At 41.7% G+C, this 15,449-nt stretch overlaps 1 protein-coding gene across 1 annotated transcript in view; it reads right to left on the bottom strand.

The window, feature by feature from the left end:
- The window catches only part of LOC126297496 (protein artemis-like), an 80,225-nt gene extending 65,606 nt beyond the window's left edge, over positions 1 to 14,619 (bottom strand). The window contains exons 1-3 of the mRNA XM_049988381.1: positions 14,194 to 14,619; positions 13,850 to 14,111; positions 6,569 to 6,828 (exon numbers count right to left, since the gene is read on the bottom strand). Coding sequence (XP_049844338.1) covers positions 6,569 to 6,828; positions 13,850 to 14,111; positions 14,194 to 14,302 — 631 coding nt within the window. The 5' untranslated portion in view covers positions 14,303 to 14,619. The remainder of the gene's footprint in view (positions 1 to 6,568; positions 6,829 to 13,849; positions 14,112 to 14,193) is intronic.
- Between the last annotated feature and the right edge of the window lie 830 nt (positions 14,620 to 15,449).

The following is a 15,449-nucleotide window of genomic DNA, read 5'->3' as shown; positions in this document are numbered from 1 at the left end:
ATATCGCTTGTAATAAGACGAGAGATGTTTAATCATCTGATTGCAGACCCAATCTGGCTCAGGAACTGTGTCTGAGCAATGTGCAAGGGCGCTGAGGAGCTACCACTCTGTAAATGCGGTGTTATAGGGTTCACTGTGGCATCTAGCGAACGAGAGGACTATCCTTTCCATCCACCTTTTGAGGGTGTGAAAGGCTATGGGATAGTTCACTGACGCAGAGGTTCGAGCATAGTGCTCAGCAAAGTGCTCGGTAATCACATCTGGGTCGGTAGAGAGCACACCATTGATGTTAAAGCTAGGGACACCTGCTGGGGTCGGGTACTCAAAAAGACATCTCATCTTCTTCCAGACTTGGGAAGGTGACGTATGGCACCCAATGGTCGACACGTACCTCTCCCAACACTCCTGTTTCCATCGTTTTATAGGCAGGCGAACACGGGCACGGAGCCACTTAAAGGCTACTAGGTGCTCTAGGGAAGGGTGCCGCTTATGTCACTGTTGAGCTCGCCGACCCTCTTTAATTGCCTCAGCGACCACCAAGGGACTGTCTTTCACCTGGGGCACCATATATAACGAGGGATTGCATTTTCCACTGCAGAAATTATCGTTGTAATGACCTGTTCAATCACAACATCGAAGGCACCATGTGGGGGAAATTCAATGGTGACAGGGGAGGTGAAGGCTACCCAGTCTGCCTTGTTTAAAGCCCTTCTGCGTAAGCGTCTGTGGGCATGATGCCGGGGGAGTGACAGGAAGGTGGCATGTGCTCTCCACTGGATAGATGAGAGGAGTCCTGGGTGGCAAATTGATAAATTAATGGCCGAGTAACTACCATGAGCCACACTCAACTGTGCAGCAGCCCCAGTATTTAAGAGGCAGAGGTCATGATGGGACAGTAAATTTTTGACACCTGTCACGGCCAGTAAGCATAGTGCTACCCCACAAGGGGTTATGGGTGTTAGAATCTCCCAAAAGTAGGAAAGGTTTAGAGAGTTGATCAACCAGTGCAGCCAATACGTTTAGGGATACTGCACTATCTGGAGGGAGATATATGTTGCAGATAGTTATTTCCTGTGTTGTATGTATCCTGACAGCCACAGCTTCAATAGGAGTTTGAAGGGGCACAGGTTCACTACATACCGAGTTCAGGACATAAACGCAAACTATACCTGACATTATTATATTCACTACAGTTCTTGTAATATCCCCTGTAGCTGCGAAGGGCAGGGGTCCGTACTGCCGGGAACCAGGTTTCCTAGAGGGCAATGCAGAAAGCAGGTGTAAAGCTTAACAATTGCCGTAGTGCAGCCAGGTGGTGGAAAAAACTGCCACAATTCCACTAGAGGATGACATGATCTTCAGACTGGGAAGGCATGAAATACTCAATGAGGAAGTCTACACCTCAGGGTCACCTGCTGTCACCAACTTATTTCCTGAGCAGGCTATATCCATTGTATCTGAGGGTCTGGCGAGATCTAGGTCCTCAGCGGATGCCAGAATCTTCACCTCATCCTCAGACGCAAAGCCTGTAGGCAGTGGTGATGTGGATGCCACTGCAATTCCCTTGGCTTGGGGGTCTCCTTTCTGGATTTCTCTCACTGATCCTTGGGTTTCCCTGGCTGGGAGGGCTTCACTAATTCAGTCTCCGGGACTGAGTATAATCGTGAAGCTCTAAGACCAGCTACTTTTGGGCACTTCAGCCACTGGTGGGTGTCATCTTTCCCACTAGCAGAAACCTGGGAATGGAATGACCCCAAGTGACCCCTTCCTAGCAAGAGGAGCCGAAGAAGACTTTTGCTTCTCCGGCTGATAAGTAGGGACTGGTGTCCCCGATAGTTGTGAGACAGTGCTCCCGAGGTAGGTGGAGCGGGACCAACAGGGAGGGAAGTGCACCATCAACGGGGCAGGTGTAGTCTTCCAGCTCTGAGAGCCAATTGGAACTCGCAGAACTGATGGAGCTACAACTGTTCTTATAACGGCAGCATAAGAGGTGGTCATAGCCACAGGATGTAGGCACTCGAATTTCCTATTGGCCTCAGTTTAGTCAGTCGGTCCAGGGTCTCATTTTCCACGATTTTCTTTCTCGCTGTAAAATCCTGCAGTCTGGTGAGCAAGGGGAATGATGCTCTCCGCAGTTGACAGATGGGAGGCGGGGCCTGTGGAGTATTCGAATGGGATGGACATCCACAATCTCAACTTGTGATGCTGGAAGTACTGTGGAATGACATATGGCTGAACTTCCAGCACTTAAAGCACCCCATTGGGGGAGGGATCTATGGCTTGACATCACAGCGCTGGACCATCACCTTGACCTTCTCAGCTAATGTGTCATTCTCGAAGGCCAAGATTAAGGCACCGGTGTCAACCTGATTATCCCTCAGATCCTGATGGACCCATTGGATGAAATCAACTGCTCATCGCTCTATGTTGGCGTGCAGCTCATCATTAGACTGCAAAAGAAGGTCCCTGTGGAATATAATACCCTGGCCCATATTTAAGTTCTTATGAGGTGTGATTGTAATGGAAACATCCCCCAGCTTGTCACAAGCGAATAATGGCCGTGACTGGGACACAGGATGCTGTTTTTATCAAGACTGACGCTGACCGCATTTTGGACAAGCCCTCCACCCAAACTTGTCCTGTAAATGTCCAAAAAAAAAAAAAGAAGAAGAAGAAGAAGAACTGAGGCTTCACCGAGACAAAAAGAGTCCCCATCAGCTCTCGTACATACACGATGTACAGGTTGAATAAGGATCGCTGCCACCCTTAGTCTGGCATTCCTCCCATGGTGTGGTCAGGGAGAGGAACAATTTATGATCATACTTCCTTGCATTTTACTAAGACTTGGAACACTTACAGACTGCTGGCGTTTGATCACCAGCAAGTGATGACATGGTACGCTTCATCATGCGTCATCCACCCTGATGCCACCCACTCTGACCAGGAGCCCTCACCATCGGCGCCATACAGCCACAGCAAAGGCCACCTGGTAGGATGGCCATTGCCAGAGTCCCGATGCCCCAGGGTGATGGGCATCTACTCCTTGGCGTACGTGGGGAGTTAACAGAGCAGGTATCAGCAGAGCGATCCCTGTGTAGTCAGGGGACTACAACCAACAGGCTACATGGTGGCCACACCACAAAGGACTGGCTACCGTGCTGTATATGAGGTGCAAAGAATTCCATGGTCCTTGTTGGTGCAGAAGACAACACTGCATAGTGGGTGGTGGACAACACACACAAGAAGGTGTCCTGGCTCAAGAGATGGAGGATGAGCGGGATGGCAATGCCACAGAGAGAAAGTGGGTGAAAGATCTCAATGCACGATGGACATGATGAACCATGTATGATGCCCTTCCCCAATTGGCTCGCTCTTCGGGAAAATTTTGAATAATGCAGGTCAAACCCTACAGGGGACCATCATGTAAAGGCTGAAAGGTGTGAAACTCCTTTTAGTCATGTCTTACGACAGGCAGGAATACCTTGGGCCTATTCTTACCCCGGGCCTACAGGGCTGGAAAATTCTTCTATGAACAAGAATGGTAGAGAAGAGGTGCAATATGAGAACCCCTCTACCCTATGCTTTTTTGAGTGGCAGTAAGACATTACAAAGTGTATAATAAATAGAATGTGCTCTTTTACAGTAGCTGCTTCAGTTCCTGTTAAGAAGGGCAGGAGTGGTATGTATCATGCGTAGATGGACTTCTACCTCTGGCTCAGACATTACTGAGGCCACCCCTTCAGTGCTGGCTGTAACTCCGGTAAACAGTATGTGAGCATGTGTTTCAAGCAGATACAAATGTAGAGGTATAAGATGTACAAAATGTTTTAATTCATCCACATGTGTTACAAATACTTTCTGGTTGCTGTGCAGTATGGGAGCCATGCACCAGCTAGGTTTGTTCTTCACCATTCTTTTCCCTTGAGAAGGAGAAATGAAATCTACACAGAAAAAAAAATGGAATTAGAATTATTACTCTAAGAAATTTCAATTTACACTATGGCATCAACCTCTTCAGAGGTTTCTGGCGTACTCTACTCAACTCTGTTTCCTTGATATTTCTTCTCTGTTTCTCTGCAGAGGTTTTCCTGGTGACATTTTCTGTAAGGATATAGCTGCTTCAATTATGGAGAGTTTTGCAGACTGTAGCTGGTTTATAAACTGCAGGTGACATATCACTAAATATTACGCAGTTTTGAATACTTTCCTCAGCTGGTTGAGCATACTGAAGATGTTATTTTTCATTTACCCTTACTCAGAGTACCAAAAACACGAGGGCATGCTGAAAAAGTAATGCCACTGATTATTTTTTAATGTGAAAACTCTTAAAGCATTTTCAATGAAATGGATGTTACTAACATTCTACATCTTCATTATTCATGTCTACATATTTGCAGCCCCCTGCTGCTAGAGGGCTCCGAATTGTAGCATGTAACATGGTTGTGTGTAATGTAACTATGTCAGTGTGTAAGAAAAAGCATGCCATAATCAGGTTTCATATTTGAAGAGTTTGTCCACACATGGAGCACCCTCTCCTTCAGCATGACAATGCCAGACCCTACTTGAGCGCTGCGATATTTGCAACACTCTAACGCCTTGGGTTCACTGTCATCTACCATCCTCCACACAGTCCCAGCTTGGCCCCATCCGATTTTCATGTTTCCAAACCTTAAAGAACACCTTTGAGGACTTCACTTTGATGTATGCCCTCTCAGTTATGTAAACGATGGTGCTTTGATAGCCTGGTATGTTTTTATAGATTCTGAATATTTGATCTGCTTTGTATTCCTTAACCCCTATTATTATTTTCCCCCTAGGAAGAACTTTTAACAATGTAGGACTATGCTGAAGCATCAGAGTTGAAGCAGTTGTGTTCTGTCTTATCTCCATTACACATTTACATATGTAAAGAGGTGTGCAAAACTTAAGGTAGAAAGAAGCTTTTGCAAGATGTTTCACTGCCAAGTGCCATAGCTCAATGAAACTTTTACCGTACATACAAAGAACTACTACATGTAGCATAGAAGGTAACCGGAAGAAATATGCAATGAGACAAACAGAAATGACACTTTTATGTACAGATAATAATCACACTGAAGTCACTACAATTTATGGTAGCCCCTGGGCATTACAAATGGTGAGACATGGTTCTTCATAGATCGCCACAGACAGCAATGTGTGGTCTACAACATACACCCATGTTAGCCACAAGGACAGTAACAGGCTTTCATGGAGGGGCATTCCATTCCTCCACCATTGGAGTCAAAAGTGTTGATCAGTCATTGGTGCAAGTGGATGAACTGCAATATTTCTCCCCAACCCCACATGTGCTTGATAGGATTTAAATTGAAGGAATGGGCAGGCCAATCCATTCACTAAATATCCTAACATTCTAAGCACTTCTTCAGCAACACAGTTTGATGCAACTGTGCATTGTCGTCCACAAAAATGAAGTTGTGGCTGAATGCACTCCTGAAAAGAGACACACAGGAAAGGAGTACAGTGTCAAAGTAACGTTAACAAGTGAGTGTACCATGTTCAAACATTTGGAGGTCTGTATAACCATACAACATTATGCCTCCCTGCACCATAACACACAGGTCACAAAAGTGATGATGTTCGACAATGCTCCGAGGTACATTACATAGAGGTGTGAACACACAAAGCTTGATTAGATTACAAGAACTGCAAGGTACTACTTAAGCATGCTGTCTATGAGAGTGATAATTATAAAGCTCTACAATTAACATTTCAATCTGCAACAGTGTATGAACTGTAGAGAAATTTCCTGACAGACAAAAACAGTGTGACAGGCTGGAACTCAAACCTGGACCCAATATTCCAATAGCAAAGGACTCTGCTCCTGTATTAGTGTGAAACACAATTTTAAGCTTCCAGGTATTTTTCCCGTTTCATGCAGCGAACAGGTATGTATGCATGTCTAAATCATTGCAACTTTTACAAATGTAGAGCACAAAATTTTCTGACACAGTGGTAGTTATCTCAATGCTCCATGAATCAAGTTTGTAAAATCTGAGTCTGATGAGTCTGGTAACTAGTTTGTGTGAAACTTCCTGGCAGATTAAAACTGTGTGCCCGACCGAGACTCGAACGGCTCCGCTGCAGAGTGAAAATCTCATTCTGGAAACATCCCCCAGGCTGTGGCTAAGCCATGTCTCCACAGTATCCTTTCTTTCAGGAGTGCTAGTTCTGCATGTTTCGCAGAAGAGCTTCTGTAAAGTTTGGAAGGTAGGAGACGAATACTGGCAGAAGTGAAGCGGTGAGTACCGGGCGAGAGTCGTACTTCGGTAGCTCAGTTGGTAGAGCACTTGCCCGCGAAAGGCAAAGGTCCCGAGTTCGAGTCTCGGTCGGGCACACAGTTTTAATCTGCCAGGAAGTTTCATATCACCGCACACTCCGCTGCAGAGTGAAAATCTCATTCTGATTACTAGTTTGTGTGTTCCTGCAGTAAGTCGAACATATTTTTATTGCTATAGGGTCCACACCCACTAAAAATGGTAGCCAGTGTAGCAAACTGTCATCATTCAGAAAAAAAAGTTCAACATACCTGGTAAATCAATCACAACCATGTGGTTGGGGCTTAACTGGAGCCACTCCTGAATTCTGTTGCACACTGTGGAGGCACTCTCTGCACGAGAAGGAAAATAATAGTAAGCTCTATCTAGAAAAGTTGTATCAAGATATAGAGTGTGGATCTTCTTTACGGATTGTCCATTTCTTAAAGATGTGAACTTGCAAATATCTTCAGGTAAAATTCGAAAATCTCCAGTATACAGGACACTAAATTTGTCAGTTTCAAATAAAAACCTGTAACAAATAAAAATTCTAAAAAGTACGCAGGTATAGTAATAGATGTTGAACTATTGAAACACATTGTTTACATGAACAAATTTTGTTCTAATCAATTATAAAGAACATTAACAAACATTCTTTTGACATAAAATTCAATAATGAAATACTATTACATCATAAAATTATATTAAATCATTTCTTCAATATTCAGATAGACCTGAAGATACTACTTCAAAATGCCAAGCAGAAGTATACATCATGCTAACATGGTAAAATGGGAATGCACATGTGAAGGGAAACCTGTATGTAACACCTAGAGTCAAATACGTATTGCTGGTAATAATCAGGATATTCATGAACTATTGCTCTTGTCATTCTCCCAATGAATGGATGATTCACTGTGAAAGAACAACTTTAATAATATTTGAAAAAAAATCTCATTTATTCGTCAGTCTCAGTCGCACATTTTTAAATTTTAAATAAATGTTTTAATCTTTCTGGATTGTCTTCTGATCTATGCAGTTGTATCAAGAACCTGTTACGTATTTGTCAGAACCTCATATAGGAGTACAGTACTCTGATATAAGGTTCTGACACAGAGACAATGGGTTGCAGACACAACTACGTACATCTGAGGTTAATCTAGAGAGATCGAAACATGTTATTAATTTAAAATTGTGCAGCTGGGGCTGAAGTATAAACCAGAATTTTTTTGTAATAAAATGTTTTTTCTTTTTTCAATCTTGAGTTTTATTGTGAATTGCATTTCTAGAAGAGATATTAGGTTATTGACTATGAATATTTTGTGAATCTGAGTCTTGTGCTAGGAGTGTGTGGCTGTGTTATATCCTCATATTCAAGCAGCAACAACTTGTGTTTGAGAAGTCAGTCAGAATTTTCTACAGTATTGTCTAATCCTCATCTCGCATATGGTGTCCAATACATTCATACCCATGCCCCTCTTCTAGTAGGCAGTCTGCTTTATTCTGACAAACTTCAAAATAAGTTCTGGCTAATAAAATACGCACAGTTTAGATTGTACATGGTTCCATAAGGGACTCGGGGTCAGGATACATATATGAACCATCCAGAATGTATACTAATCACTGCTTCAATGGAAATTGGCAGCTACCAGAGGCAGTGTGTGGTCCATGTTACTCAGAGGAATGATGGCATCATTTTCCTAATCAACAACAGTGGTAAGTGGCAATGATAGGTTAAATCTTCTAGAAGATTAACCACTGTTCATCTTGCTTATTTTTGCCAGCATAAAAGAACATTGTTGGACATTTGTTTTACATTTGGTTGCAGGATGATCTTGGCAACAACTTCAACACAGCCCTATAGAAGGGTACCAGATGCCCATATTGTTGCTATGAATTACTAGACATCTATCTCTGATTGAAGGGCAGCCACAGAGGTAGTTCCCCTTACTGCAATGTCTAGATGGGCTGTCTCCTGTATGGACACTCCCAAACACGGGGCTTTGCAGAAGATGACGCTACGTACTCCAACATTGACCCAATGACATCATTAATTGATTGCAGTAGTTGCAGGATCATCACAATTTGACTGGGGATCAATGGAAACATACCTCATGGAGGGATTACAGTTTTCATTACACCAAATAGGATAGTCCTGTTGGATACACTACCATCCAGGAACACAGCTGCTTGAAACAAGCACTGTACGCAGGACAGTGGGGCCAGTATTATGCGATGGGATACATTCAACTGGACTTTCATGAGATCTGTGGTAGTAACTGAAAGCACCATGACTGCTGTGGACTATGGGAACATTATTGCAGATAACCTGCATCCCTTCTAGTCGATGTCACTCCTGACAGTGACGGTATCTTCCTGCAGGATAACTGTCCATATCATAAGACCAGAATCGTTCTACAGTGATCTGAGCAGCATGATAGTGGACTCATACTGATGTCTTGGCTACACCAATTTGCTTGATGTGAACCCAATGGAACAAACTGGGGAAGATATCGGGCACCAGCTCTGCAACCACAAACCACCGGCCTGTAATTTACAGAAATTGTGTGTACACATCCCAGGTCACATATCTCCATAAACCTACTGACGACTTGCTGAATCCATACTATGAAGAAATGCTGCTGTAGCATTTCAACAGTGTACCAACACATCATTAAGCAGGTTCCTATGATGTTTTGGCTCATTAGTGTATAAATGACCTTCCATCTCATTTTAACTCTGAGCTGATGATGCAAGCATCATGACCAGTAAAGATGCTACACCATATGGACCTATACTTGAATACTGCTCATTAGTGTGGGATCCGTACCAGATCGGGTTGATGGAGGAGATAGAGAAGATCCAAAGAAGAGCAGCGCATTTCGTCACAGGGTTATTTGGTAACCGTGATAGTGTTACGGAGATGTCTAGCAAAGTAAAGTGGCAGACTCTGCAAGAGAGGCACTTTGCATGGCAGCGTAGCTTGCTCGCCAGATTTCGAGAGGGTGCGTTTCTGGATGAGGTATCGAATATATTGCTTCCCCCTACTTATACCTCCCGAGGAGATCACGAATGTAAAATTAGAGAGATTCGAGTGTGCACAGAGGCTTTCAGACAGTCGTTCTTCCTGCGAACCATATGTGACTGGAACAGAAAAGGGAGGTAATGACAGTGGCACGTAAAGTGCCCTCCACCACACACCGTTGGGTGGCTTGCAGAGTATAAAAGTAGATGTAGGATAAATGAAATAGCCATAAAATTATTAAATGGTTGATTTGAGGATCACAACTTGAATTGCAAATCATATAACATCGCTCATCTCTAACACTGAGTTCAGTAATATTTGCTCTATGTGTAATTGCCAATTATGATGATGAAAGCATCAGAAAGTTGGTTTACTTTCTCTTGCATGCACAAGAACACACTTACTATCTTCCAGAATTTGTTATGAAGAACCGGTCATAAATTGGAAACATGAGAAACAAAATAGCGTTCACTGTCTAAAACCTTACTTGACTCTTGCACAAATACGTGCAAAGTATCAACCATAAAAATATTTGACCACTTCATTTGTGTCAAGGTTTTTGGTAGACTGAAAATAGCTTTAAAAATAAATGGACACAATTTCTGCTTGACAATGCCACTTACTCAACTGATGAATTTCTTGTACGATTTGATTGCATGTTAAGATCACAGTAAAAATACAGTTACGTAAATAGCTATAGTGTAGTCATATTTTCACACAAAAAGTGTATTTTATTTGTAATCCCGTTAACATATGTCCCATTAGTGATCTGTTACAAATATGATGCACAGAAGATGCATAGTCCGATTCATGTACAATAGGGGTCGGTGCTGGTTCAGGCACTGACAGTGATTGCCGTGTTTCCAGTTCCAAGTGATAGCCGTGATATGTGCATATAGAGGCTTTGTGCTTGAAGGAAGTGCGTATCCTGCAAATTATGCTTCTGGCTTGCTTGTGCAGAATTTGCCACTTACCACCATCATCAGTGGACAACTCAAAACAAACTGAGTAAAAATTCACTAAATAACGCACAGCAGATCACCTAGAACACTACTGACTGCTCATTGGCTGTTGGAGCATATGTGACATCAGGTGAACAGAGCAAGCCTAAACTTGACTGTCATTGTTCATGACTCCATCTATTACTTATTAAACCCAGACACAAGCCATGCATTCAAATTCACAGTGACTCAAGTGCTATGCACAACAAAGCCCCTTTGGAACAATGTATTAGAGCAGGGGTAGTCAGCCTTTTCCACCTACCACCCACTTCTGTAACTCTGTAAGCAGTAAAATTTTCTAACCATCCACCATTTCCACAGTATCGTGATTTATAAAGTAGAGATGTATCTTAACTTTATAAAGCAGAGTTACGGCAAGTTAAAGCACATAACATTAACTTAATGTCAAATTTCATGATAAAGTAATGATTCTTTTTTAAATCCATTACTGTCTACCATCCACCATAAAAGCTGAAACACCCACAAGTGAGCAGTAGGAGCCAGGTGACTACCACTGAATTTGTTTGAAAAAATGGTGACGTATTAGGGTCATTAAAAAAAAAATGAGGTGGGGGTGTAAAATGAAGACTGCTGCTGGGATCACAATGCCATTGACCACAGAAGAAGGTGTATTCCTCATAAGAGTACTAAGGCCACAAACTCGCTGCTAGTTGGCCACTGGTGCACAACCACATGACATCAGTGCGAGCACATGCACACATCCATCATCCAAAGAGATGAAGTGTGTTTCCTGACAGGAGAAGGAGTTTGTCGAATGGAAATTCATGAAGTGTACAAACAGCAGTGCAGGTCTGTTGCAAGGCCCAAAGTATGGGGCAAGTGACTCAAAGAAGTAAAGGTGTCATTCGTCAATGGCACACCATATCGTCTTCATTATTGAAGACCGAGCAATTATGGGGGCAGTCATTGCCCCAGGGGTCAGTTTGAGCAACAGAATTGCAATGGACATTCAGTACTCCCTGTACATTTCTGTCATTCTTTGATGAATTTCCATTGACCACATCCCTCCTGCTTTGAGGAAATGCACTTCATCCCTTTGCTTTTCTTTTCTTTAGAAGCCTCTGTTCGTCTATTTTCACACATGGGTGTTTGCCCACATCCCTCTAGTGGCGAGTTTGGGGTCTGGACATTCCTATAGGGAGCACCCCTTCTTCCACGAGCAATGGCACTGCGATCCCTTCAGCAGTTTTACACCCTCCAGCTCATTTCTTTTTGAATAACCCTAATAATAAATCAGGACAGAGGCTATCAGTTGAGTTCTGCGCAAATGTTCATATTTATGGCAACACACCAACAGGATGCCCAGTGAGAGACATACACATGGACAACAGACTGGAACTTTACTTTGGACACACAGCTTGCACTCCATCTTGGTCATGGTCAGCGAGTAGAGAGTGGGAGTGACTGGTGAAGTACCAATGACTCATTTGGTAGTTTCATATCTTAAAGAGAACATGTTTTTATAAACTATTTATGCCACCACTGTGGTGATCAGAAGGACATTGACAATAAGCAAGTAATGCCACATTAATAAACAAAAAAATGTTTGCTGCTGTATAATTGCTAACTTGTTAAACAAGCTCGAAATGCATCATTGCTATAGTAACGAACAGTATAAAAGTGTTAATATTAGTATGGAAGAAGCATTCTTCCATTATTTAAATTGATATTACAAGTTTTAGTGCTTTGAATGTGATATCCTATGTTGGTGATGCAAGTGCTGAGAAAGAGAAAGAGAGAGAGAGAGAGAGAGAGAGAGAGAGAGAGAGAGAGAGAGAGAGAGAGAGAGAGAGAGAGCACTGATGAAGCATGTGCTGTTGGTTAACATGTGCAAGGTGGAATTTGTTTAATGAAGGGCTGGTCAAGATTCGTGCTCCTAGTGCACACTCCAGCTCTACGAGTGTTGTTTTGTTAGGTCAGCACTCAGATTTTTCACACACCATCGCACTGTTTGGAGCTAGTGTGCCAGACAACTACATGCTGAAGACAGTAGCAAGTAGCCAACAGAAGCAAATATATTGTAGCTCATTGTTATAACCAGGATTTATTTCTAACTTGTTATCCTTGTGCAAAAGCAATAAATTTCTCTTTCGATTGAACAAGTGTACTACATAATAGTGATCAGACCTACACATCTTGTTTATTAGACAAAACACTTTACATACAGCCTTTTGACATTGCCACATGATTCCAGAAAGAATTTTCCTCTGCAATGGAGCGTACAGCAATTTGAAACTACCTGGCAGATTAAAACTGTGCACCAGTCTACAACCTGAAGTTGAGACCTTTGACAGGTTTGAGTCCCTGTCCAACACTCACTGTAACATTATGTTTGCAAATTTAAACAGACTTGAATTTTACAATGTGTGATGTATATGGAATTTGGTCAACGTCATATCAGAGAAAAAAATTTCATGCATAAGTTGAACTGAACTTACCTACAATATCACACTTTGGATATGTTCAGTTCTTAATTGCATAATTCACTTTATTCCTCTTCCCTTTAATGTAACTTTTACTTTTCACCCTTTACTCTATCATCTCTAGGTTTAAGCTGGATCAGTACTACTTTTTAACCTCTTATTCTCTGACACCTCTCTTCAAATCTCTACCCCTTGTCCTCACAGCAGATGGGTTCCTCTGATCCTGATATCTGAGTGACATGCTTCTTTCTGTCCTTACCCAACCTATTCCTCATTTATCCCCAAGTAAAGAACTGATAGTTGCAAAGGCTAAGCTAGTTCCTTGTATTTCTGTGAGTGTCAGTTTACAGTACTAAGACTTTCACATCCTAAAAGTAAGTACCGGCCAGCCGTTAAGTCTGACAGTTCTGGTTTTAGAAAACTAGTACTGCTACACAACTGACTGTACTGACGCATGGAAGGAGTGAGGCTAACCACACATGTAATTGAAGTATTTAACAGTCAGCAGGCACATACAAAACAAATCGTTGCCAAGCTTTCATACAATATCCTCGCCCAGAGCTGACTAATAAAAGAACACACACATACACATGTGTGTTACCTATTTACACTGCAAAAATGTCATGGACTAAATCACATTCATTGCACCAAAGGAAAGTAACACACTGTCATTCAGTCCTCTCTCCAAGACCTAAAAGGTGGATTTCTTTCTCTATTGCTGCAAGTTTGGTCCCAACTTTTTTTTTTTTTTTATAGAAGATAAAATTACCCTGGAGAGTGCCATTAATTTTTTTAAGTGAATCACCTATGAGAAATTATATATGTAGGGAGCTGTAGGTAAATGTTCATTCGGTTGCTGACTTGATCTCAATCCACATAGACATCAAGCAGTACCATGGTGTCAATATGTAAGGTGGATATTTGCTGCAACACTTCAAAAGACAATTCCTTGCAAACCCATAACAAATTAATCCATTAATTATGTACACTATTTTCAACACACAGATACTAAAGTAAATGCATAATTCATGTTCCGTGTGTTTCATATGTGATTTACACATAAGGTCGTCATCTTATACTCACATTACAGAGCCTGGGCAATGTCCAGCAGGTATGCAGGTGACAGCTAGGGTTCTACTATCATGAGGGTTTTCTGAGAATGGAACATCTATTAAGGATGGTCCCAGCTGCAGCACTTTTATATACTTATTAAGTTTCTTACCACTCATATTCATTAAGTAAACACGTGTAATATCCGTGCAATACAAATAAACATTATAACCTTTCCTTTCTGCAGTTTGTAGCCGCTCGTAGAAAGCAACTTCATATAAGCCCCTCATGTGATCTGAAATTAGGGAAAGAATGTTACCAGCAGCCTACAGCAAGTCTTATGTCCACGTTTATCCTGAATATATAGATGTATATACCCGTATGCGCATGACTAAGGAAGAAAGCTGTTGATCGCAGATTTTCATTTTCAAAATTATCCACAGATACGTCAGGAATTTCTTGCATACGACCACCAAATGTGCTCATTTATTCTATGTATTCTGTTAAAAACAGAACAAAAATGTCTGTAATGCTAATTACACTTTATTTATAACGATTGGCCGATGGAAATATGCGCCTGCCGATAAGAACAGTACTAAGATGTACTGTAGTTTTGGAGAAAACAGCTTGTTTTTCCTCCGCAGAAAAAGGAATTTAAATTAATAAGGCGCAGAGGAACTTTCAATTTAATAAACTTCACAACATTACACTAAACTGACAATTTTGACATTTCCACTACGTTTAAAAACGTCACGCATCACCTGTGTATTGTTATACCAGTGTCGCCAACGCAAAACAGTCTTAACGTAACAGTCGCGACACTTCGTCTTGATTTTGTTGCCTACCGCGCCAGCAGTGCCCATAGCGGCCAGTAAGTTAAATTGTGAGTTCGGCGCGATCGTGAAAGCGAATAGTGGTTGTTTATTTTGATTTCTACAATGTTTTTTTAGAAGCGGTAGCGTTTGTAGCGCAATAAATTGCAGTAACAACAGCAAGAAGCCACCACAGCTGTCTTTTTTTTTAGGTTCTAAGGATCCTGAGATGTATATACCATCATGTTACTAAACTGAATCGTCAGGATTCACTTGCAAACTACATGTGTATTAATGATTGCTGTTTCGTTTTAGGAGCAGAAAATGGCTAGTTACCTGCGTAACAATATTATGTTTTGTTCGCGACATTTCGAACAAAACCAGTTCATTAACGCAGACAATAATAAACTTGTGTGGAATGCAGTACCCACACTGTTTGCCATCCCAAATAAGCCACCTCAGCTGACGATGAAAAGGGAACTACCACAAAGATTCGACAATCCGTCTAAAGTTGTAAAAGTGTGTGAAGTGTCAGAATGTGCAGATCGCTAGACTTGGAGCAAAACTATTACGGGACAAGGAAAGTGCCTACAGACAGCGACAGAAACTGTATCGGAAGGGTCAAGTGAACAAGGACAAACGAATGTTGAAGACTGTAGGATCCCGATATTTATTGGAATCAACACATAGTTTCTAACAACACTAAAGAATTTTTCTTGCTTCCTTCCTATGATGACATTAGTTTTTTAGCACCTTGTTCACTTACAGATTGTTTGAAAATTATTCAAATATTTGGTTTTGTGTGAAATGTAATGTAATCA

The sequence above is a fragment of the Schistocerca gregaria genome, chromosome X, assembly GCF_023897955.1.
Source record: "Schistocerca gregaria isolate iqSchGreg1 chromosome X, iqSchGreg1.2, whole genome shotgun sequence".
Lineage (NCBI taxonomy): Eukaryota > Metazoa > Arthropoda > Insecta > Orthoptera > Acrididae > Schistocerca > Schistocerca gregaria.
This window is presented reverse-complemented; position numbering and strand designations above follow the sequence as displayed.